We start from the raw sequence: 24,883 nt of genomic DNA, 5'->3' as shown, positions 1-24,883 counted from the left end.
CTCCTTCCTCACATGAGTTTCTTGTACAAAAATGATATGAGCATTAAGTCTTTGGAATACTTTGAAAATCTTCTTTCGTTTAATCGGATGGTTTAATCCATTAGTATTCCAAGACACAAAGTTAATGGTTTGAGCCATGTTTCTAAAGTCATCCCTTTGGTATATAAAGGGTTAACCATGTTATAAACTCATGCACCCGGAAGAGGAACAAAAATAAAGAGCGGATCCGGAAGTGATGACATTGTAGACATATTTGTAGTTCAAGAACAGCCCAAGTAAAAAAAACTAAAACAAATTGATAAGAGAAAAATTAAAAAGGAAAACAGACCAACCCCCACATGAAAAAGAAAAAAAGCCAAAATATGGCTAGAAAAAGGAAAAAATGAGACTAACTCTACCCCCATATCAGCGGCAGACCACTCCGTGTTTAAAGGATATATAAAAAAAAACACCCGAACTTTAAGAATTATGATCGCAGTACTAAAAACTACGCTTCTTAATATGCTGAGTTATAAAGAAAAAGGGAGTATAATCACTAAAAGTTTATAAATCGGGTTATAACCCAAACAAATCAAGAAGTATTTAAACTATGATAAGCGATGCATTATAGGAAGAAAACGAAAAAAGAAACAATAACGCCATCTTAAACAAAACCAATACTTTGCAAAAAACCACTATCTTGATACTAAACAAAAAATTCACTTCGAAAGGTTAAAAATATACCTTCAAGGGAACAAAAATAATAGACAAAAATATAGTATAGTAGTTAAAGTGTATAAGACAAAGCGATTAATATAACGAAAACACACTTTAACTTAAATATGAAGTATAGGATAAACCTACACCAATAACCAGAGACTAACCCTCGTTTAAGGAATCGAAAACCATCTTTCACGATCAGAATCACTCATTTATTGGAGAGTAGTAACTGTATCAGTAGGGAAGTTCTCCTCCAAATACTTTTTCGCTTCGAAAGTAGACAGAAATACTTTACGTGGAGCGTTCGGGGGGGGGGTGGGGGGGGAATCCTGAGCTTCGCCGGGTATAAGAGTGCAGGTTTTAGATTTTTCTCATAAAATTCAGACATCAGAGGTTTAAAAAGCAGCCTTTTCTTCATAATTTCTGGACTAAAATCTTCCACCAAACAAAAGCAATAATCATGAAATTTAATCATCCCAGCCCTTCGAGCTTCACGAATGAGTTGTTCTTTGTCGTGTACGTAATGAAATCGGACGATTACCACCGGGGGCTTATCTGAAGCCGTCGGTGAATGACTCCAAATTCTATGTGCTCGGTCAAGTACCGGGGGGTTTTCTGGAAAAACCGACGGAAACGCATCTTTTAGAAATTGAGCAAAGTATTTCAAAGGATCGCCTTTTTCTATGCCGTCTGGGAGACCAAGTATGCGTAGGTTCTGTCTTCTGGACCGATTCTCCAAATCGACACTCTTGGCTTTAAGTGTCTCCACCAGTTTAATGGTCGAAATTAAATCCTGTTGCAATTTTTCAATTGTCAAATCTCGTTTCCGCGCTTCATCTTGCAGAGACGCGATAAGCGCTTGCTGCTGGTTAATTACTGAATTCGTCTTAACCATATAATCTTGAAAAGCCTTTATATCTTGTTGAAAAGCCTGATGTTGTTCCTCAAATTTTCTATCCAAAACCTCCATAAGCAGTTCATAAGTTAACTCAGTGCGTTGCGGTTGAGTTTGCTTCTTTCCATTACCGTTCGGGTTTCACCCCGGTTCTCGTCCTTTGGATCTAAGAGCCATTTTTGTTTGCATATCTTCCAAAATTCACAATAAAATCTTAACGATAAACCCGAGAAAGTAGCAAAAATCTTTTGGTGTAGGTAACAATAAGTTGAATAAGGGTGATCAAAGGTTAGAAAACGTAAAGGTTATGGAGCGGATCTGAAACAGTACTCACTCCATGAGCGTCTCCCGCTGATCTCTCGGTCAGGAAGGTACTAAACAGAATTTTTCTGCAACACCTTCAGCAAGCTGTTGGTACAATATTAAGGGACCTGCAAGCAGGCTTCAGGAAAGATCACTCCTGCACAGACCAGATAGCTACCTTAAGAATAATGATTCCAATCGAATGGAATACTTCTCTCGATATCAACTTTGACAAAACCTTCGCTACTTAGACAGAAACACCAATGGAAACCAATGAAACACCATGGATTACTGCAGAAATTTGTCAATATCTTTAGGAACTCCTACATGTCATGCAAAGTCATACATGTGGTAAAATTGGCAGAAAGCTTCAATGTCAACACTGGGGTGAAGCTGGGGTGTTTGTGTCCTTTCTTGTTCCTGTTGGCAAGAAGCAGGATTGTGAAACAGACAAGTGAGAAATGAAATGGATCCACTGGACTATGTGGTAACTTGATGATTGAGGGTTCGCAGATAACATCACCCTACTGTCTCAATCTAACCAACAGATATAAGAGAGATCAGCACTCTTGACCGCTAACTCCACCATGCTGGGTCAAAGACCAAACATATATAAAATGGAAGAGATGAAGATAAACTGCACCAGCAATAGACCCATAGTGATGAGAGGTAACACCCTGGAAGAATCATTTCATTCCCAAGATAATTCTCACAAACTTCCTCTGGACCCTCTCAATGCCAGCACATCTTTTATTCGATCAGGGGACCAAAACTCCTCACAGTACAGCAAGTGTGGTCTGACCAGTGATTTCCAAAGCCTCAGCTTTGCATTCTTGATTTTATTTTCTGGTTCTTAAAAAATGATTGCAAACATTGCATTTGTCTTCCTTACCAGCAACTGAACCTGCAAATTAAACATCTGATTTCATCTTCTCCCTCACAAACTACAGGGTATGTACTATCAAATTGGAATCAGAATTGGGTTTAATATCACCAGAATATGTTGTGCAATTAGTTAACTCAGTGGTAGCAGGACAATGCGATACACGATAATAGAGAAAAAAAAACCTGAAATATATACAAAAAAGGATTAAGCTAAATAAGTAGTGCAAAAAAACAAATAAATAGTGAGGTAATGTTCATGGATTCAGTGTCTACTCAGAAATCTGACCGCAGAGGGGAAATAGCTGTTCCTGAATGGTTGAAGGTGTGCCTTTAGGCTTCTGCACCTCCTTCCTCATAGTAACAATGAGAACAGGGCATGTCCTAGGTAATGGGGATATTTCAAAGTGGACACCAACTTTTTGATGCATTGCTCCTTTAAGATCTTCTGGATACTATGGAGGCTAGTGCACACAATGGAGCTAACTAAATTTACAACTCCCTGCAGCTTACTTCGATCCTGTCTGGTACAGGTGTCCTCCGCTTTTAAAACATTCGCTTTACGACACTTCGCTGTTACGAAAGACCTACATTAGTTACCTGTTTTCGCTAACACAAGGTGTTTTGACTGTTATGAAAAAAGGCAGAGCGCACCCCGAGCAGCCAAGCTCCTCCCTCGGAACTGCATTCTAGTCGCCATTGCTTAAACACGTGCCTGTGAGCATCTGTGCTTTACGTTAATTTATTTTGTGCATCTGTTAGCAAGATGAGTTCTAAGGTATCGGAAAAGCCTAAAAGAGCTCATAAGAGTGTTCCACTTAGTGTAAAACTAGACATAATTAAGCGTTTCGATCGTGGTGAATGAAGTAAGGACGTAGTGAGTTTGGCTAAGGAGCCTGGGTTCACGGAAGTTGACGAAGATGATGTTGAAGAGGTTTTGGCATCCGATGACTAAGAACTGACAGATAAAGAGCAGATGCAATTGCAAGAGGAAAGGATAACAATCGAAACCGAACGGAGTAGTGAACGGCCCAAAAGTGCAGTCATCCAGGAACTGTACGTGAAGCAACTGCGTGAGATTTTCACTGCGTTTGACTACTCTGCAATGATTGCAGAAAAGTATGACTTTAATTTTGAAAGGGTACTAGGTTTAGGGCAGGTTTGCAGGATCTTTTGAGTGCTTACAAAGAACTGTATGATAGAAAAATGCACGAGGCTAAGCAGTCAAGCATACTGTCGTTTTTCAAGCCTTCCACATCAGCAGATGAACCTCGACCTTTGACATCGAGGCAGGCAGACTTAGAAGTTGTAGTGACCTGCCTGCCCTGATGGAAACAGACAATGATAAGATGACACCCCAGTCTCCCACCACACCAACCTCCAACGGCTCAGCCTAACACACCATCATCAGTGTGCTCACTGTCTTCCTGATTCCGGTAAGTGAAACTACACTGTACATACATTATTTCTACTTTATATAGGCTGTGTATTTTTATGTGTTATTTGGTATAATTTGGCAGCTTCATAGCTTAAAGGTTACTGGAGTGAGTGCTTCTGCCAAGAAAGAGATTTTTGCTACGGTGGATAATGCTGCAATGATTACAGGAATGTACAGTAATTCTACTTTATATAGGCTGTGTATTTATCATATCATTCCTGTTTTTCCTATATGTTACTGTTATTTTAGGTTTTATATGTTATTTGGCATGATTTGGTAGGTTATTTTTTGGGTCTGCGAATGCTCACAAATTTTTCCCATATAAATACATGGTAGTTGCTTCTTCACTTTATGACATTCTGGCTTACAAATCGTTTCATAGGAACACTCTACCTTCGGATAGCAGGGGAAACCAGTAGCTCTCCCCACCCCCATACCAGTCAGTGATGCGGCCAGTTAGAATGCTCTCCAGAGTACACCTGCAGAAATTTGTGAGTGTTTTAGGTGACAAACCAAATTTCCTCAAACTCCTCATGAAATATTGCCACTGTCTTGCCCTCTTTACAACTGCATTGATATGCTGGTACCAGGTTAGATCCTCAGAGATATTGACACCCAGGAACTTGAAATTGTTCATCCTTTCCCCTTCAGATTCATCTCTGAGGGCTGATGTGTGTTTCTTTGTCTGATCATTCCACAATCAGTTCTTTCATCTTACTGACATCGAGTGCAAGGTTGTTGCACTCAACTAGCTGGTATATCTCATTCTTGTATGCCCTGTCATCCTCATCTGAGATTCTGCCAACAATGGTTGTATCATCAGCAAATTTATAGATGGCATTTGAGCTGTGCTAGCCACAGTCATGGGTGTAGAGAGAGCACAACAGTGGACTGAGCACACATCCCTGAGGTGCACTAGTGTTGACTGTCAGCAAGGTGAGGATGTCATTTCCAATCCGCACAGACAGTGGTCTTCTGGTTAGGAAGTAGAAATCTGAGTTGCAGAGGGAGGTACAGAGGCCCACGCTCAGGAGCTATTTGATCAGAACTGCAACTATGAAGATCTCTGCTGCAGCTGGTTAAATGCTGAGCTGTACTCAATAAACAGCATCCTGACAAGGGTACTTGTACTTTCCAGAAGATCCAAGACCACCTGGTGAGCCAATGAGATCACCTCCACTGTAGACCAGTTGTGGTAACAGGCAAATTGCAGAGGGTCCAGATTCTTGCAGAGGCAGGCATTGATTCTGGCCATAACCAACCGTTCAAAGCACTGCAGATGTGAGTGAGTGCTACTGGACGATAGTCATTAAGGCAGTTCACATTGCTCTTTTTGGGACTGGACTGCCCCTTTGAAGCAGGTGGGAACTTCTGACTGTAGCAATGAGAGATTGAAAGTGTCTTTGAACACAGCTGCCAGTTGGTTGGCAGAAGTTTTCAGAATCCTGTCATGTACCCTATCAGGGCCTGTCTACCTGCGATGGTTCAAATTCTTGAAAGACAGCCTGACATCAGCCTCCAATGCAGGGATCACAACTTCACCAGGTGATGCAGGGATCCTCGTAGCTGTAGTTTTTACTAGGATGTTACCAGGGCCGGAGTGCTCGAGTTATAATGAAAGACAAAACAACCTGTTTTTTTTAGCCCGTTGGAGAAGAGGAGTCTGAAGGATGACATTATAGATATTTATCTATTTGAAAGCACACAAGATCAATTAGTTTACAGTGCAGATCAAAGCTGGTGAGTACAATGTCGTAAGCATCATGGAAACATGGCTGAGAGGATCAGAGGTGGGAGCAGAACATCTCAGGATATGCATCTCATTGAAAAGCCAGGAATATGGGCCGGGGTGGGGGGTAGACCTATTAGTTAAAATTGTATTTAAATCAATAGTAAGAAACAACATGGGATCAGAGGATGTAGAATCCTTGTGGTCAGAGTTGAGGAACTGCAAAGGTAAAAACCCAATGAAAGTTGTGTACGAGCCTCTGAGTAGCAGCCTGGATGTGGTGTATAAAATACATCAGGACATAAGGCAGCACTATGGTGATCACGGGAGACAGAGGAAACCAAATTTAGCCATGACATTAATGTCCTAATTCTGCTTTGAAATAGTATGGAAAAGTCATGAGGAACACAGGATGAATAATCACATTCTTTTTCCCCAGAGTAGGGGAGTAAAAATCGAGAGGGCTGAGGTTTAAGGTGAAAGGAGAGTTATTCAGAGGCAGGTTTTTCACACCATGAGTGATGGATGTATGGAACAAACTGTCAAAGAAAGCAGAAAGGGTGGGTACAGTTACAATATTTAAAACCATTTGGACAGGTACACGGATAGAAAAGGTTCAGAGGGATAGGACGAGCTCAGGGAGGAAGCAGACTTAAAGTGGACAAGTTGGGTTGTAGAGCTGTTTCCATGCAGTAAAGCTCCATGACTCTTTAGGCCAGTGAGTCTCACGTTTGCCCCGTGAGAAAGCACTCATAAGCAGTCCCGTCCAACACCCACACTGAGTGGTGACTTCTACCTCCCGGCAGTTTGCTGATTAGGCTGCCTCAGCTGGATTCAGGGAGAGCCCCAGATAAAGGAGATTGCCGAAAAGGCCTCCGGGCACTTGTGCATTCACCGTCTATCAAAGAAGTCTCTGATCACGTGGAGCATGTCATCAGTATAAGCTGAAAGGACCACCTCCACACTCTGCCTATGTAGGAGAGTGTAGAGGAGTTTCATTCTGGGTCTCTCTGTGCTTTCTTTATTAACAAAAATAATACTTACTTGTCTAAGGAGTACTCTTACACAATGTAGTTCAAAGTGCTCTACAATGGTGTAAACTGCAAACATGAATATAACATAAAATTAAAATTAACTAAGTAAAAATAAACATGAAGATAAAAGACAAAAAGATGTTAGTTAAAAGCAAGGTTAAATAAATAGGTTTTGAGCTGGCATCTAAGAGTGTCAACTGAGTCCGTATCCCTTGTTGTTTTAGGTGTTAAATTCTACAGTTTTGGAGCGCAGTTCAAAATATAGGAGATAAAGTAGGTTTATGAAGTTTAATGCATTAAGTTCAAAGTAAATTTATTATCAAAGTATATATATGTCACCATATACTATCTTGCAAGCATGCTCAATAAATTCATAATTGAATCAATGAAAGGCCGCACCAACTTGGGCATTCAACCAAAAGTCACCAAACTATGAAAATACAAAAATAAATCAATAATAATAATGAACAATAAATATCAAGAACGTGCAACAAAAAATCCTTCAAAGTGAGTCCATTGGTTGTGGGAACATTTCAACGATGGGGTGGTGAAGCAGGGCAGACATTCTGCTTGGACAGAAGCCTGGACTGCCTCCTGCCAAGACCGTGAATTCATGCCAGGAGCAAACCAATGAGGAGATACTTCAAATGACTCATCTCCCTCCACACTCGCTGCCTAAACATCTGGAATTGAGGCTGAATTGTGACTGGACCTTGAGGAGCAGCCCTTGTAAAGAAGCAAATGGGGCTGTAACCTTTCACCCTCCACATCGGTACGAGGCACAGACACTTGAAAGTTGCAAAGATAACCCACAGCTGATGAGTCACAACATCAGCTGCAGAGTTCTACAGAGGACCAGCGGAGAACATTCTGCCTGGTTACATCATCCTCTGGTATAGAAGGTCAATTGTGTAGGATTGAAAGCATCTGCAGAGGACTGTAGACATAGCCAACTCCATCACAGACACAATCTTCCCCATCATCTAGAACAGACAGTGGGAACCATCATTAAGGACCCTCACCATCTGAAACACGACCTCTTTGAGTTACTACCTGAACACTTGATCTTTGTTTCAGGAACAGTTTCTTCTCCTCCACCATTAGATTTCTGAACCATTCATGAACCCAGTAACAATACCTTGATATTCCTCTTTTACACAGTTTATTATTTGTAATTCAGTGTAATTGTTGTTTCATGGCAGCAGTACACACCTTGCACAATGCTACTACCACTAAACAATAGATTTCACAACATTTGTCAGTGATAATAAACCTGACTGGCGGCGGATGGTTGTACGAGCAGCTGGTGTGTATCACAAGCTGTACTTTTGTGACCACTGACTCCAGGCAGACAAGCTCTGATGAGTATTGACAATGGCTGGGTTCACCAAACTTGTAAAGACACTGCGCAGCAGAAAGCGATGGCAAACCACCTCAGCAGAAAAATTTACCAAGAAAAATCATGTTCTTTGCCCATGATATGATACGGCACATAATGAATAAACCATAGTCGTAGAAAAGTACGAAACAGAAACAGGTTCTTCACCCATCTATTCTGTACCAAACCATTTAAACTGCCTACTCCCATCACCCTGCACCCTCCATACCCCTACCATGCATATACCTATACAAATTTCTCTTAAATGTTGAAAATGAGCCTGCATTCACCACTTGTGCTAGAAGCTCATTCCACACTCTCACAACCCTCTGAATGAAGAAGTTTCCCCTCATGTTCCTCCTAAACTTTACACCTTTTACCCTGAACACATGACTTCTGGTTGTAGTCCCTCCCAAACTCAGTGGAAAAAGACTGATTACATTTACCCTCTCTATACTCTTCATAATTTTGTATACCATTTTCAAGTTCCTTCCCAATCTTCTACGTTCCATAGAATAAAGCGCCAACCTATGCCAACTTTCCTTACAACTCAGGTCCTCTAGAACCAGCAACATCCTTGTAAATTTTCTCTGTAGTTTTTCAACCTTACTTGCATCTTTGCTGCAGGAGGGTGACCAAAGCTGCACACAATAATCCACTTAACCTCACAAATGTCTTCTACAACTTCAGCATAACATCTCATCTCCAGCACTCAATCCTCTGATTTATGAAGGCCAATGTGCCAAAAGATTTCTTTACAACCCTATCTACCTGTGCTGCCATTCTCAATGAATTATAGACCTGTATTCCCAGATCCCTTTGTTCGACCACACTCCTCAGTGCCCGATCGTTCACTGTGTAAGACCTACCCTGGTTGGTCCTCCCAAAGCACAATGCAATAAGGCATAGGAGTAGAATTTAGGCATTTGTCCCAACAAAATCTTCTCCGGCATTTCATCATGGCTGATCCAATTTTCCTCTCAGCCCCAATCTCCTGCCTTCTCCCCATACCCCTTCACACCCTGACTAATCAAGTATCTATCAACTGCTGCCTCAAATATACCTAAGACTTGGCCTTCACAGCTGCCTGTGGTAAAGAATTCTACAGATTCATCACTCTCCAACTAAAGAAATTCCTCCTCATCTCCATTCTAAAAGGACGCCTCTCTATTCTGTGGCTGTATCCTCTGGTCTTAGACTCTCCCATCATAGGAAACATTCTCTTCATATCCACTCTATCAAGGCCTTTCACTATTTGATAGGTTTCAATGAGGTCACCCCCCATTCTTCTAAATTCCAGTGAATACAGGCCCAGAGTCACCAAATGCTCCTGATATGACAAACCGTCCAATACCAGAATCATTTTCATAAACTACTTTTGAACCCTCTCCAGTATCAGCACATCCTTTCTAAGATAAAGGGCCCAGAACTGCTCTCAAAACTCCAGGTGAGACCTCACCAGTGCTTTATAACGTCTCAACATTACATCCTTGCTTGTATATTCTAGTCCTCTTGAAATAAATGTTTACATCACATTTGCCTTCCTCACTACAGTCCAAACCTGCAAATTAACCTTTAAGGAATCCTGCACAAGCATTCCCAAGTCCCTTTGCACCTCACTGTTCTATATTTTCTCTCCATTTAGAAAATAGTCAGCCCTTTCATTTCTTCCACCAAAGCGCATGACCATGCACTTTCCGACACTGTATTCTATCTGCCACTTCTTTGCCCATTCTCCTGATCTTAGTCCTTCTGTAGCCTCTCTACTTCATCAAAACTAACTGCCCCTCCACTTATTTTCATATCGTCTGCAAACTTCGCAAAAAAAGCTATTAATTCCATCATCCAAATCATTGACAAGTAATTGAAAAAGAATCTGTCCAAACCGCATGGACTATCACTAGTCACTGATAGCTAAAAAGAAAAGGCTCCCTTTATTCTCACTCTCTGCCTACTGTCAATCAGCCACTGCATGGTAGAATCTTTTCTGTATTACCATGGGCTCACAGCTTGTTAAGCAGCCTCATGTGTGGCACCTTCTCAAAGGCTTTCTGAAAATCCAAGTACACAACATCAACTGATTCTCCTTTATCTAGGCTGCTTGTTACTTCTTCAAAGAATTCCAAGAGAATTGTCAGGCAAGATTTTCCCTTGAGAAAACAATGCTGACTACAGCCTACCTTATCATATGCTCATAATTTCATTTCCTCTACCTCTCTCCCTTCTTGAAGAGTGGAGCTACACTTGCAATGTTTCAGTCTTCCGGAACCATTCCAGAATCCAGTGATTGTTGAAAGCTCATAATTTATGCTTCCACAATTTCTTCAGTCACCACTTTCAGATCACTGGGATGTACACCATGTGGTTCAAGTGACTTATCTACCTTCAGACCATTCAGTTTCCCAAGAACATTCTCTCTCGTAATGGTAACTTCACCCAATTCATGATCCCTGACACCTGGAACTTCCACCATACTGCTAGTGTCTTCCATAGTGAAGACTGATGCAAAATATTTATTCAGTTTGTCCACTATTTCCTTGTCCCCCATTACTGCCTCTCCAACATTGTTTTCCAGCAGTCTGATATCCACTTTCACTTCTCTTTTACACTTTATGAACCTGAAGAAACTTCTGGTATCCTCTTTAATTTATTACCTAGCTTATTTTCCTATTTCATCTTTACCTTCTTAACGGCTTTTTTAGTTGTCTTCTGTTGGTTTTTAATAACTTCCCAATCCTCTAAGTTCCTACTAATCTTTACTCTTTTATATGCCTTCTCTTTGGATTTTATGTTGGCTTTGACTTCCCTTGTTAACTATGATTATATCATCTTGCCTTTAGAATACTTGTTCCTCTTTGGGATGTACATATTCTGTGCCTTCTGAATTGCTCCGGAAATTCCAGCTATTGCTGCTCTGTCAGTGTTCTTTTCCAATCAATTTGGACAACTCCTCTCTCATGCCTCTGGAATTCATTTTACTCCACTGTAAAACTGATATATCTGACTTTGGCTTCTGCTTCTCAAATTTCAGGGTGAATTCAATCACTTGCTCCAAATGGCTCTTATACCTTAAGCTCTCTCTTCCATTCTAATTCATTACACAACACCTCACACTTGTCTGCATTAAATTCCATCTGCCATTTTTCAGCCCAGTTTTCCAGCTGGTCTAAATCCCACTGCAAACCATGATAGCCTTCCTTGCTGTCCATACACATCCAATCTTGATGTCATCCACTAATTTGCTGATCCAGGTTAGATACAACACTGAGCCTTGTCTTCTGCAAAAATTCTCTGATGACTCAGCAGTAGTTGGGTGTATAAAGGGAGGATGGGAGGGTGAATAGAAGGCCCTGATGGAGGACTCTGTCAAATGGTGCAAGCTGAAAGGACGTGGTGATGGACTTTAGGAAGACTAAGCCTGCATTCCTCCCTGTTACTATTGATAGTAAGGACCTACAAGTACTTGGCAGTGCCCCTGGATGACAGACCTGAGTGCAGCACCAACACAGAGGCTGTGAACAAGAAGGGCCAGAGTCACCTCTACTTCCTGAGCAGGCCTCTCCTTCACGTGTTCTACCAGTCTGTTGTCATTAGTACAATCTTCAATGCAGTGATGCACTGGGGCAATGGCATCAACAGGGGTGATGCCAACAGGCTCAATAAACTGATTAGAAAGGCTGGCTCTGTTACAGAAATCAAACTGGTCACACTTGAGGCTATGGTAGGACAAAGGACCCTACAGAAAATCCTGGCAATTCTAGACAATGTTTTTCACCCTCTGCATGCCGCCTTGGCTGAACAGAGGAGCACATTTAGTAATAGACTAAGACAATTGTGCATCTCCAAAGAATGTTATATGAGGTCATTCTTACCCTTGGCCATTAGGCTCTATAATGAATCAACCTATAGCAGGGAAGTGATGATTCCCCTCCTGTTAATCTGTTGAGGGAACTTAGTTTTCATTCTTTCTTACTTCTTCTCTAATATTTGTATATCTGTGCACTTGTAATGCTATTGTGACTCTGCCATTTCCTTTGAGATCGATAAAGTATCTATCTAACCACATCATCATTCAGATTCTTGATACAGGTGCCAAACAACAAAGGACCCAGCACCGATCACTGCGGTACTCTACAAGTTGCAAGTCTGCAGTCAGAGAGGCAACCATCTACTACCACTCTTTGACTTCTCCCACAAAGCCAGTGTCTTTTCTTTTCAAATCTTTTTATTATTATTCACAAATAGCACAAGTACATCGAAGTAACAACACTTGAAATGCCTCAAAAAAGAAATTATCTTAAGGATTGAAAATTTTCGTAAATTTACAAAAACCCTACTAAGCAAGAAAAGTGAGGAAAAAAGAAGAAACCCATTGGAGGTACAACCCCGGAGCCATGCATTATACAAAAAGCTTCTAAAAATAAACATCAAACCGCCAACAAGAAAAAAGATACATAAAAAAAAAATTACATTTAGATCATGGAGGAAATCTATCAGTTAACTGAAATGATAATAACCAGCAAATGAGCCCCATCTCTTCTCAAAATCAAATAAAGGTTCAAAGGTTCGACTTCTAATTTTCTCCAAGCTAAGACACAGCATCACTTGAGAGAACCATTGTGACAAAATAGGAGCTGATATATCCTTCCATTTCAACAAGATGACTCTCCTAGCTATCAATGTAACAAACGCAATAACATGTTGGTCAGACACAGAAATACCATGGATATTTTGAGGAATTATTCCAAAAAGCACAGTCAATTTATTAGGTTGTAAATTGATTCTGAGTGCTTTAGAATTCTTGAAAACACTGACTTCCAAAACTGTTTTAATACAGAATATGACCAGAACATATGTGTCAATGTAGCTATCTCAGTTTTACATCTATCACAATACTTGTCAACATTGGGAAATATTTTAGAAAGTCGCTCCTTGGTCAAATGGTAATGATGTACAATTTTAAATTGAATCAGTGAATGACTAGCACAGATCAAAGAAGAGTTAACCAGCTTCAGAATCTGTGTCCAATCCTCCCATATAAAGTCAAATCAAGTTCCTTCTCCCAATCTTCTTTGTGGTGGCGTGTTGGGGAGGAAGCATTAAGAAGAGGGACGCCTCACGTCTTAATAAGCTGGTAAGGAGGGCGGGCTCTGTCGTGGGCAAAGTACTGGAGAGTTTAATATCGGTAGCTGAGCGAAGGGCGATGAGTAGGCTACGGTCAATTATGGATAACTCTGAACATCCTCTACATAGCACCATCCAGAGACAGAGAAGCAGTTTCAGCGACAGGTTACTATCGATGCAATGCTCCTCAGACAGGATGAAGAGGTCAATACTCCCCAATGCCATTAGGCTTTACAATTCTACCGCCAGGACTTAAGAACTTTTTAAAAGCTATTATTAATGCTTTTTGAGATAGTGATTTAGATGCATATCATATTTTTTTTTACTGAGTTAAGTATTGTATGTAAGTAGTTTTGCTACAACAAGTGTATGGGACATTGGAAAAAAAAAGTTGAATTTCCCCATGGGGATGAATAAAGTATCTATCTATCTATCTATCAATTCTGTTTAATCTTAAGTAAAGGACACTTATCCCATTGTAATAATAAATTATAGATTCTTCCAATAGAACCTTTCAATGAGGAGTTCATATTCATAATAGTATCTAACAAGTCAGCCTCCAATATGCAAGGAAAATTACTTAAATATTTTTGTAAAAAATGTCTAACTTGAAGATATTGTAAAAAGTGTGAATATGAGAGAGAATACTTATCGACTAATTGTTCAAGACACCAATCTGCCTTCTTTAAATAAATCCAAAAAATAATTAATACCTTTATTTTTCCGAAGTAAAAAAAATTGGATCACTCCAAGAAGGTTTAAAAAAGTAATTAAGATGAATTACCGTATACTACAAAGTTTAAATTTTTTAAGATTAAAAAAAATTGCAGAACTGGAACCAAATTTGTAAAGAGTGCTTAACCACAGAATGTAGGATTAGATGAGCAACTTTAGCTAATTGTATAGGTAGAGTAACTCCTAATAACGAAGTTAAATAAGACTGTTTCACACCTCTCAGTTCCAGGTCTACCTAAACTGGCTGATCATTCCTATCACCCCAATATAACCAAAATGACATATACCGCAAATTAACAGCCCAATAATACATTCTTAGATTAAGCGAAGTGAGACCTCCGTCCTTTTTCAACTTTTACAAATGACATTTACCAATTCTTGGTCTTTTATCATGTCAAATAAAAGATAGAATAATAGAATCAATCTGATCAAAAAACTTCTTAGTCAAAAAAAACAGGAATATTCTGAAATAAATATAAAAGTTTTGGTAAAATCATCATTTTAAGTACATGAATACGACCAACAAGTGAAAATGTAAGTGGGCTCCATCCTACTAAAGGAATACTTCATAGAGTCCACTAAAGGAGGAAAATTAGCTTTATAAAGATCCTTATATTTTTTAGTAATTATAACACCTAAATATCTAAAAGAATCAGTAACTTTAAAAGGAATATTATCATATATAGAGACAGATTCATTTAAAGGAAGTAATTCACTTTTACCAAAATTTATTTTAAATCCTGAAAAGTCTCCAAATTTGTCAAATAATTTTAGCAAAGCAGGAATAGATTCTTCAGGCTTAGATATATATACCAATAAATCATCAGCGTAAAGAGAGATCTTGTGCATGGTCTCATTCACAAAAGTCCCATGAATATTTTCGGCTTCATGAAGAGCAATATCAAGGGGTTCTAATATTAAGTTAAATAACAAAGGACTTAATGGACAACCTTGTCTTGTCCCCCGTGATTGCAGAAAAAAAGGAGACCTACAGTTATTAGCGACAACAGTAGCAATAGCAGCCTTATATATCACTTTAATCCAATTATTAAAATAACTACCAAAACCAAATTTTTCTAAAACATTAAATAAATATTTCCATTCAACTCAATCAAATGCTTTTTCAGCATCCATAGATATACCAGATTGTGGAGTTTTAGAAGAAGGCGAATATATAATGTTGAATAATCTCTGAACATTTGAGAAAGAATAACGACCCTTTATAAAGCCTGTTTGATCTTTAAAAATGATTTTACCCAAAAAACTCTCCAACTGATTGGCAATTATCTTTGAATCTTAGCATCAACATTCAATAATGAAATAGGTCATGCAAGTGGTTTATTATTTTTTTTATCTCCAAACATATAAAATTGGCTCTTTAACTTAAGTAGATAACCTTCAATTGGATGAGTTAATAATAGGTTATATTGTGATTGAAGTTCCACCCTTTTTTAAAAAATAAGTCAATATTAGGGAACATCACATAGATATTATCTAAATCTTTAATTTGTTTTGAAATTTTATCTAGTTCTGCTTTAGTCTATTTTTTAAGTTTAGCTGAATAATAATCTGACCACGTAAAAATGCTTTGAATGTATCCCATATAATTAATTTAGACATACCTCCTATATCATTAAAAAGAAAAAAATCTTTTATTTGGCTTTCGATAAAACTGATAAAGTCAGAGTTTTGCAATAAAGTCTGAGACATGCGCCATGGTGGACGGCCAAAAACGACATCATCAAATTCTAAGGACAAACTCAAAGGCTCATGATCAGATATAGCAATAGCGTCATATTCACAGTTTTTAACATTAGGCAAAAGACGGGGATCAACTATAATATAATCAATCCTCGAATATATTTTATAAACATGTGAAAAAAAGGAATATTCTCTGTTATCAGGGTGTAAATCCTCCATAATTGGATCAAACCGAAATCCGTCAAAAATGAGTTAATAACTGACGCACAACGATTTTGAAGTCGCTGATTAGTTGAACTCTTGTCAATCATAGGATTTAAACACCAGTTAAAATCCCCACCCATTAACAACATATACTCATTTAAATCTGGCAGTAAAGCAAATTTTATTTTTTAAAAAAGGATCATCTAAATTAGGACCATACAAATTAACCAAAACAATCTTTCTATTACAAATCATTTATTTAACAATTAAAAATCTACCATTAGAATCTGATTCAATATCCTCTTGAGTAAATATATTAGATTTAATAAAGATAGACATGCCCTTAGTTTTGCTCTGAAAAGTAGCGTGGAGCTGTATTCCATTTCACCAGTGAAAAAATCTATTTTGATCTCCCGCCCTGATATAAATTTCCTGAGCAAAAATTATATCAGGTTGGAATCGATTAATAGTTTTAAAAGTCTTTTTTCGTTTAATAGGATGTTTCCAACCACGTACATTCCAATTTATTACATTAATCCGTTTAACTGCCATAATATAATTTTATTCCAATTTACTTTATACATGCACAGAATACATACCAATATGGAATTATCAAAGATGGCGGTGATGAAGAATAAGCCATATAGAAACACGCATTCTCAGAAACCACCTAATGGGAAAAAACTCCTAACTCTAAACCCACCCACACTCCCAAAAGCCCGAAACAAACGAACTGAGATAGATGCAAAGCCGTGGGCTGCTCTGTCGGTCTCATCTCTCCCTCCCCCCTGCCAGTACACAAAAAAAATAAAATGACCTTGCAAGAAAGACAGTAACGTCTTGACAAAGGAGAGTGTTTACATTCCATCATGTATTAAACAGAAAAAGAACCAAAATAATATAATCTCTTAGAGAGAAAAACCAGCACCATCTCAAGTTTAGCTTTAAATCCCTAAGAGAACTTTAAATTCGATTATAGGGCGCTATAATAAAACAGATTAAAAAAGGTTAATAGTATATTTAACCAAACTAAATTTACGAAAATATTATTTAGTAATATCATAGCAACTGAACCCTCCCAAATATATATATAAAAGAAACCCTATTGGTAGGAAAAAAAACTGCGGCACTCCACAAGTTACAAGTCTGCAGTCAGAGAGTCAACCATCTACTACCACTCTCTGGCGTCTCCCACAAAGCCAGTGTCTTAAACAATTTACTAGCTCAGCTTGAATGCTGAGCGACAGAACCATCTTGAACAATCTCCTAAGTTAGCCCTGACGAAGGGTCTCGGCCCGAAACGTCGACAGTGCTTCTCCTTATAGATGCTGCCTGGACTGCTGTGTTCCACTAGCATTTTGTGTCTGTTGCTCCTATGTGAGACCTTGTCAATGAGTAAACCTGAATTTGTTTCTGTGCAACACTCTCCACTCCAGGTCACTGCACAGAAAACTTCACTGGGAATCTCCTCTCCTGCCAGATGGCACAACAGACCACCGGGGCATACATCACTGGCAGACAAAGATAAGGAAATGTAGAGTGCAGGAGCAGTCCATACAAGAACTAATAACACACATCACAGAATGGTAAAGAGGGTACCTCCAAGGAACGGCTCACGTTGTGTGGGATTGGTTCCCAAGAGAGGTTTCAGTGCTTAGGTCTGTTGATTCATTCGGTCCAGCCAGGAAAATTCCACACTCATGAGCCCCCTTGCCAGCCACAGGGACAGGATGGGGGCCAGTTCACTCCCACAGGCAAAGTATCTCCCTCCTCTGACCACAGGCAACTACATTCCAGGCTCTTAATAGGTCTGGGTTAAAACTTGATAACTCTCACAGAGTAGCAGAACTGACACTTACCAAACATTGCATGTCCTCCTGATGGCAATGACCCCAGCTGAGAAAATTTAACACCAGTGCACACCGTCTGGGAGGGTGTTCAGTGTACAGCTGTTTCTGCAGGGTTCGGAGGTGGAGAGCCATCAGCTGGGGACGTACATACAAGTGACTTCTCAATTGGGAGGCTCAGAACCGAAGCAGAGCCCTAGTGTTTTCTGCTACCCCTTCCTCTACGATCAATGCTGTCCTCAAAGAGATCTCCTCCATTTTGTGGACATCTCCCCCTCACCCCATCTTCCTGCCACCATAAGAGAGATACTTCCTGTTGTCTTTATGACCACCCCTCGAGCCTCTACACCCGGCAGATCATTCTCGATAACTACAAGAAAGTCTGCAAATGCTGGAAATCCAAAGCAACAAATACCAACACCAGAGACATTCTCCATAACTTTTTCTGCCACTTTCAACATGATCTTACCAACAGGCACATCTTTCCCTCTCAACTTTCCACTTTTTGCAGTGACTGCATTTTCCAAGACTGTTGCCCATTCATCCCTCTTCACTGATCTCCCTGCTGGCATTTACCCCTACCCCTTCACCTCCTTCCTCACCACCATTCAGGGCCTGAAATACTGGTGAGGCAACACTTTACCTGCAAGGCTTTCAGGGTTTTATACTGTATCCTGTTGTGGCCTCCTCAACATCAGTGAGACGTGATGTAGGTTGCTCAACCACTTCATCGAGCACCTTCGCTTCGTCCACCACAAAAGGTGAACTTTCCTGGAGGCCACTGATGTTAATCCTATTTGCCATATATAATCCAACACTTTGGTCCAATGGCTCCTCTGTTGTCATGATGAGGCCACCTCAGGGTGGTGCAGCAATATCGCAAATTCCATCTGGGTAGCCTCCAACCTGACAACATGAACATTGATTTCTCCAACTTCTTGTACTTTCTCCCCCTCTGCTTCCCCTTTTCCACTTCTGGCCACCCCTTCCCTTCCTTCCTTTCTCCTCACTTGTCCATCATCTTCCTCTGGCATGCTTCCTCCTTCCCTTTCTCCCATGCTCCTCTCTCCTCTCCTATCAGATTCCATCTTCTTCAACCCTTGACCTTTCATCTCATGTTCGCAACATTTATTGCCTAATTATTTATTATTGTTGTTTCTTTTTTTGCAGTTTGTTGTTATTTGCACATTGGTTGTTTCTACATCCTGTTTGGTATGATCTTTCATTGATTCTATTATGTTTCTTGGATTTTTAAAGAGTATGCCCACAAGAAAACAAATCTCAGGGTTGTATATGGTGATGTATACATACTGAGATAATAAATTTACTTTGAAACTTGAGAACCATCTATATATTTCTTCAGAAGGCTTTACGGGATACATTGAACTAATTCCATCCCATTCAATACCCTGGCACTGTGGAAGTCCCAGTCTCCATCAGGGGTCAATAACAACCCTATTATTCCTATAGCTATCTGCAACTTCTCTAATTCACACTGATTACTGGAGAACGACAGCACAGGACACAATACACAGTACAAAGGAGCAGCACTGTCAGTAAAAAAAAAATAAATTAAACCCATAGCACTGAGTGATGATAGGATCAGAAGATGTAGAATCTTTGTGGCAAGAGTTGAGGAACTTCAAGGGTTACAAGACGCTGAAGGGACTTATGTACAGGGTGTAGAATAGCAGCCAGGATGAGGGTACAAAAGGCATGTGAGAAACACTGCCTTTCTCACATGCTTTTTCTCCCAGAAGATAGAAAAGGAACATGAGAAAAGTAATGTTACAATGATCATGGAGGACTTCCACAAAAGTACACTGGGTAAAATCAGGCTGGCAGAAGACTCCAGGAAAACAAATTTGTGGCTTTCCACAGCAACATAAGGTAGATCGCACAAGGGAACAGGCATGTCTAGGTCTGGATATTGCGTAAAGAGGTAGACTATCAGGGAGCTAAAGCAGATGGAACCCTTAGTAAGCAGTGATCACAATCTGACAGACCTCACCATGCAGTTTGAAGGAAACTGAAATTTAATGTAATAATATTAGTTATCGAGTCATTCAACATAGACAGGGGATACTTTGATCCAACTGGTTCAAGCCAACCAAAATGCCTCATCCCAATTGTCAGTGTTTGGCCCTTAACCTTTTAAACCTTTCCAATCCATGTACCTGTCCAACTGATTTTTAAAATTTGCTATTTTATCTGCCTCAGCCATTTTCTCTGGCAGCTGATTCCACATACATACTTCCCATTGTGTACATAAATTTCATCCAAGATGTCAGCACGACGCAGCTTGCAGCGGCCACTCCAGAGCTGATTATCTGTTACTTCTGAAGCAGGGTGCCCTGTGCAATCATAATCTAATAAAAAACGGACATGGGAGCATGGAGGAACATCTGAAAATCTCCAGGAAGACCTTCTTCGTTGCTGCTGCTGCTGTGAGGTCCGGGTCTTGGCTGGGAAGAACAGGCCCCCGGTCCTCGGGGTCACGTTGCCGATGGCCGTTGGCAGGGCCATCTTAATATGCTCGGTGGAGGATGGTGCTCAGAGAAGCTGTGCCGGAGGGGATGGTCGGAGGCTCGGAGGTTCGACGGACTCAGAGTCCGCTGCGATCAGGTTGCTTTAACTGTGTGCTGTGTCTTCGAGGCTGAGTCGGGCGGCGCAGTGGAAGTCCATAGCGGGGGTATTCGTTTCTGCCGCCGGCGTGGGATGGCGAGTCTACTGGGACCCTGAGGACTTCTGGAAACTGTGTGGTGGTTTCTTTCCAACTTATAGTCTTTTAACATTTTAACATCTTTGGACTATTTTTACTGTGCTCATGGTCTGTTTTTTTATAATCAATTATGCTATTGTTTGCACTGTTGTAACTATATGTTGCAACTATGTGGTTTTGTGCAGGACTTGCAGCTTTAGTTTTTGGTCTTGTTTGTCTGGTGCGATTGGAGCTCCTTTCCGGGGAACGCGCAAAGATGGTAGCGTGATATCAATACGCAGCAGCCTCTCCGGACTCTGGACTGGGGATTGCTAATCGTTATGTGGATTTTCTGGTGTAGTCTGTTTTGTCATGCGTTTTTGTGATAACATTCTCAAGGAACATTGTCTCATTTTTTAAACTGCATTGCATTTGTGGTTTGTAAATGACAACAAACTGAATCTGAATCTGATAAATTGCCCCTTGAGGGTTTCTTCAACCACTCCCCTCAGACTTTAAACTTAAGCCTCTAGTTCTTGATTCTCCAGAAGTGAGAAAAAAGACACTGTATTCACCCTATCAATGCCTTTCATACACCTCTCTGAAATCTCTCAGTCTCCTATGCACCAAGTAAAGTTCTAACCTCTACAACATCTCCTTGTGATGATCAAGGACAACTGCAGAGGCATGAGAAAGTCGTGGCCAGAGTTGATTGGAAGGGGTCCCGGTACAGAAGAGAGTGCAGCAGCAATGGCAGGGGTTTCTGGAAGAAAGCAAAATTTCATCCCAAGGAAGAAGACACTAAAGGCAGGATGAGGAACTGGTGGCTGACAAGGGAAGGCATGGGCAGTAGAAAAGCAAAAGAGAAGGCATACAATATTGTAAAGATTTTTGGGAAGCCAGAGGTTTGGGAAAAGGGTAAAACCCAACAGAGGATAATATCTGTAAGAGAGAAGATGAAAAACCACAGTAGTCAATAAAAAAAGATTCCAAAAGGTTTTATTTGGGGGGTATATAAAGGTTAAGAAAGAGGCAAGAAAGGACACTGGACTACTGGAAAATGACACCAAAAATGTAGTAATAGAGAATAAGGAAATGGTGGAGAATTTTCTACCATTTAAGACCATAAAACCAGAAGTGAGAATGGCTCCAGGGGCAATATTTTGTTCTACATGTGGGAAGTTTGGGAGACCTCCAGTCTCCCAGATAAATACACCTGCACCAGGTGTACCGAGTTGCAGGTCCTGAATGTATTAGGGAAATGGAACTGCAGCTCAATGACCTTCATTTCATACAGGAGAATGAGGAGGTGATAAACAGGAGTGACAGGGAGGTAGTCACCTCCAGGTTGCAAGAGACAGTTAACAGGGTGACTGTCAGTAGAAGCCGCCAAAGTGAACACAGTGCAGAGTACACCTGTGGCCGTTCAGTTCAATAATAAGTACATAGCTTTCGAGTCTCTTGAGGGACAATGACCTACCGGAGAGGAGCCACAGTGACTGTGTGTCTGGCACCGTATCTGGTGCTTTGGCTCAGAAGAGCAGAGAGGTGAAAAGTACTGTCTTTTACTGATTGATTGCCTCTCAGCTCAGAGAAACTGTCACAAAACTCTGCCTTTGAAATCTTGATTGCTGCCCTGATTACAAAGTAGCTCTTTTCATGCACCCTTGGTGTGGACTGTCCAAGAAGTGGCTCGAAGCTCGCTTTTCAAATCTTGAACACTGACCTGACTGAAAGGTAGCTCTTTTTCTGCAATGCTTCTTACTGACTGGTTGCTCCTGAATTCAGAGAAACTGCTGCGAAACTCTGCATTAGAAATTTCAGTTATCACACAGAGTAGCTCTTTTCACGCACCCCTAGTGCATTTCCGGAACTGCTTCAGCCAGATGGTGGTAAATCTGTGGAAATTGTTAACATGGAGGTCTGTGGTGTTTTTAAGTGAGAGATCAATAGGTTCTTGATTGGTAAGGGTTTGAGTTGCAGTGTGAAGACAGGAGAAACATAATTGAATGACAGAGCAGACTCGACAGGCCAAATGGCCTAATTCAGCTCCTGAAGCTTATGCATTTTCACGATGTTCTTCCTAATCCATATTACATCTCTTGTTCCTCTCTTACCTCTACCATGATCATACCTGTAGCATCTGTACTCTGGAACACTGAGCTGCCTGTCAGCCAGGTAATCGTAATATCACAATCCTGTGCAGTATGCACCATCTGCAAAATGTACTGCAGTCACTCACCCAAGCTACTTTGACAAGACCTTGAAAACCTGTCACCTCTCCCATCAGGAAAGATAAGAGCAGTACAGGAGAACACCACTATCTGCAGGCACCCCTCCAAGTCCCACAGCCTCCCTGGCCAGCTGGACAAACCATCTCCTTCTCCCCGCTGTGTGGACTTCTCCCCCTCACTGTGGTCCACAGAAACAATGCTTGCACCATCTACAGGGCATCTTCACCCTATCCCCTCATTTGACTCCACATCCAGTTAAGACACCTGCCTCCCTTTGCAACTGGATGTTTAACCGCCTGACTAACAGACCACAATCAGTAAGGAAAGGCAGTGATGCCCACAGCACGATTATTCTCAGAATGTTTGCCCCATCTGCAACACTTCTCTCCAACCCTACAGTTACCTGTAAATCATTACTGTTATCATTAGATTACTCATGGAGGAAGAGAGAGTGAAAGGGAAAAGAAGAGGATAGAGACAAAGTTTATGGAGAGAGACACAGAGCTCTCTGAACTCTAGAAAGAGGAGAGTCTGATAATCCAATGCTTCTCAGCAAAAATAAGGAGGGGAGGAGGATGCTTTTTGTCTGCTTTTAATGGTTGTCTGACAGACCCAGAGAATGACACAATGGGCAGAAAAGTCTTCTGCCTGCAGTGAACACCTAACACACTCACTGCTCCACAAGCAGAGCTGATCACCAAAACTAAACTTTGCAAATGGTGGAGAGAAAGTGAGCACACAAACACGAAGAAATCTGCAGATGCCGGAAATTCAAGCAACACATACAAAATGCTGTTGGAATGCTGGCAACATCTATAGAAAGAAGTACAGTCGATGTTTCGGGCCGAGACCCTTCGTCAGAACTAACTGAAAAAAAAAGGTAGTAAAAGATTTGAAAGTGGGAGATGGAGGGGGAGATCTGAAATGATAGGAGAAGCCAGGAGGAGAAGGGATGAAGCTAAGAGCTGGAAAGTTGATTGGCAAAAGGGATACAGAGCTGGAGAAGGGAAAGGACCTTGGGACAGGAGGACTAGGGAGAAAGAAAGAGGAAGGGGATCACCAGAGGGAGATGGAAAACAGGCAGAGTGATGGGCAGAAAGAGAGGAATAAAAAGGAAGAGGGGGAAAAAAACGATTATCGGATGGGGTAAGAAGGGGAGGAGGGACATTAACCAAAGTTAGAGAAGTTACTGTTCATGCCATCAGGTTGGAGGCTACCCAGCCGGTATATAAGTTGTGGCTTCATCTTGACAGTAGTGGGGGCCATGGATAGACATATCAGAATGGGACGTGGAATTAAAATGTGTAGCCACTGGGAGATCCTGCTTTCTCTGGCTGACAGAGAGTAGGTGTTCAGAGAAACGGTCTCCCAGTCTGCGTCAGGTCTCACCAATATTTATAAAAGGTCGCACCGGGAGCAGTGTTTCACACCAGCCGACGCACAGGTGAAGTGTCGCCTCAGCTGGAAGGACTGTCTGGGGCCCTGAATGGTGGTGAGGGAGGAATGGTAAGGACAGTTGTAAGCTGAACAAGTGCTACAAGGATAAGTGCCAGGAGGGAGATCGGTGGGAAGGGATTGGGGGGGGGGGGGGGGACGAATGGACAAGGGAGTCGCGTAGGGAGAAAATGAGACTGAGATTGCTGGGGCTCGGGGTGGCTGAGGAGGGAGGGCGCGGTCAATCGTTCCTCTCAGATCACAATGCGTTGAAAAGCAATCACTGTAAACTGCCTCGCCGCTGTACAACCAGTTCTCTAACCACTATCGGTGACCGCAATCTGACCTTACCCACACAGGCGACCCAGGCAGTAACACAGAGCACGGACCAGACCATCCTGACGAGAGCCTCGCAGCTTGAGGGCCTTCAGGCGACCTGGATTCTCGGGGAACGTCGGGAGAAACACGCGGAAGAGACTTCCGGTAACGGCCGGCCGGCAGGGATTCAATGAGACTGCGGCTTCCGTCAGGCGCCGCCCTGTCAC

General features: G+C 41.1%; 1 protein-coding gene across 1 annotated transcript in view; it reads right to left on the bottom strand.

Annotated features, from left to right (window-relative positions):
- The window catches only part of LOC140717397 (T-lymphocyte surface antigen Ly-9-like), a 55,520-nt gene extending 30,650 nt beyond the window's left edge, over nt 1–24,870 (bottom strand). Inside the window, exon 1 of the mRNA XM_073030946.1 lies at nt 24,690–24,870. Within this exon, the coding sequence (XP_072887047.1) occupies nt 24,690–24,735 (46 nt within the window). The 5' untranslated portion in view covers nt 24,736–24,870. The remainder of the gene's footprint in view (nt 1–24,689) is intronic.
- Between the last annotated feature and the right edge of the window lie 13 nt (nt 24,871–24,883).

This window comes from Hemitrygon akajei, chromosome 27, assembly GCF_048418815.1.
Source record: "Hemitrygon akajei chromosome 27, sHemAka1.3, whole genome shotgun sequence".
Lineage (NCBI taxonomy): Eukaryota > Metazoa > Chordata > Chondrichthyes > Myliobatiformes > Dasyatidae > Hemitrygon > Hemitrygon akajei.
This window is presented reverse-complemented; position numbering and strand designations above follow the sequence as displayed.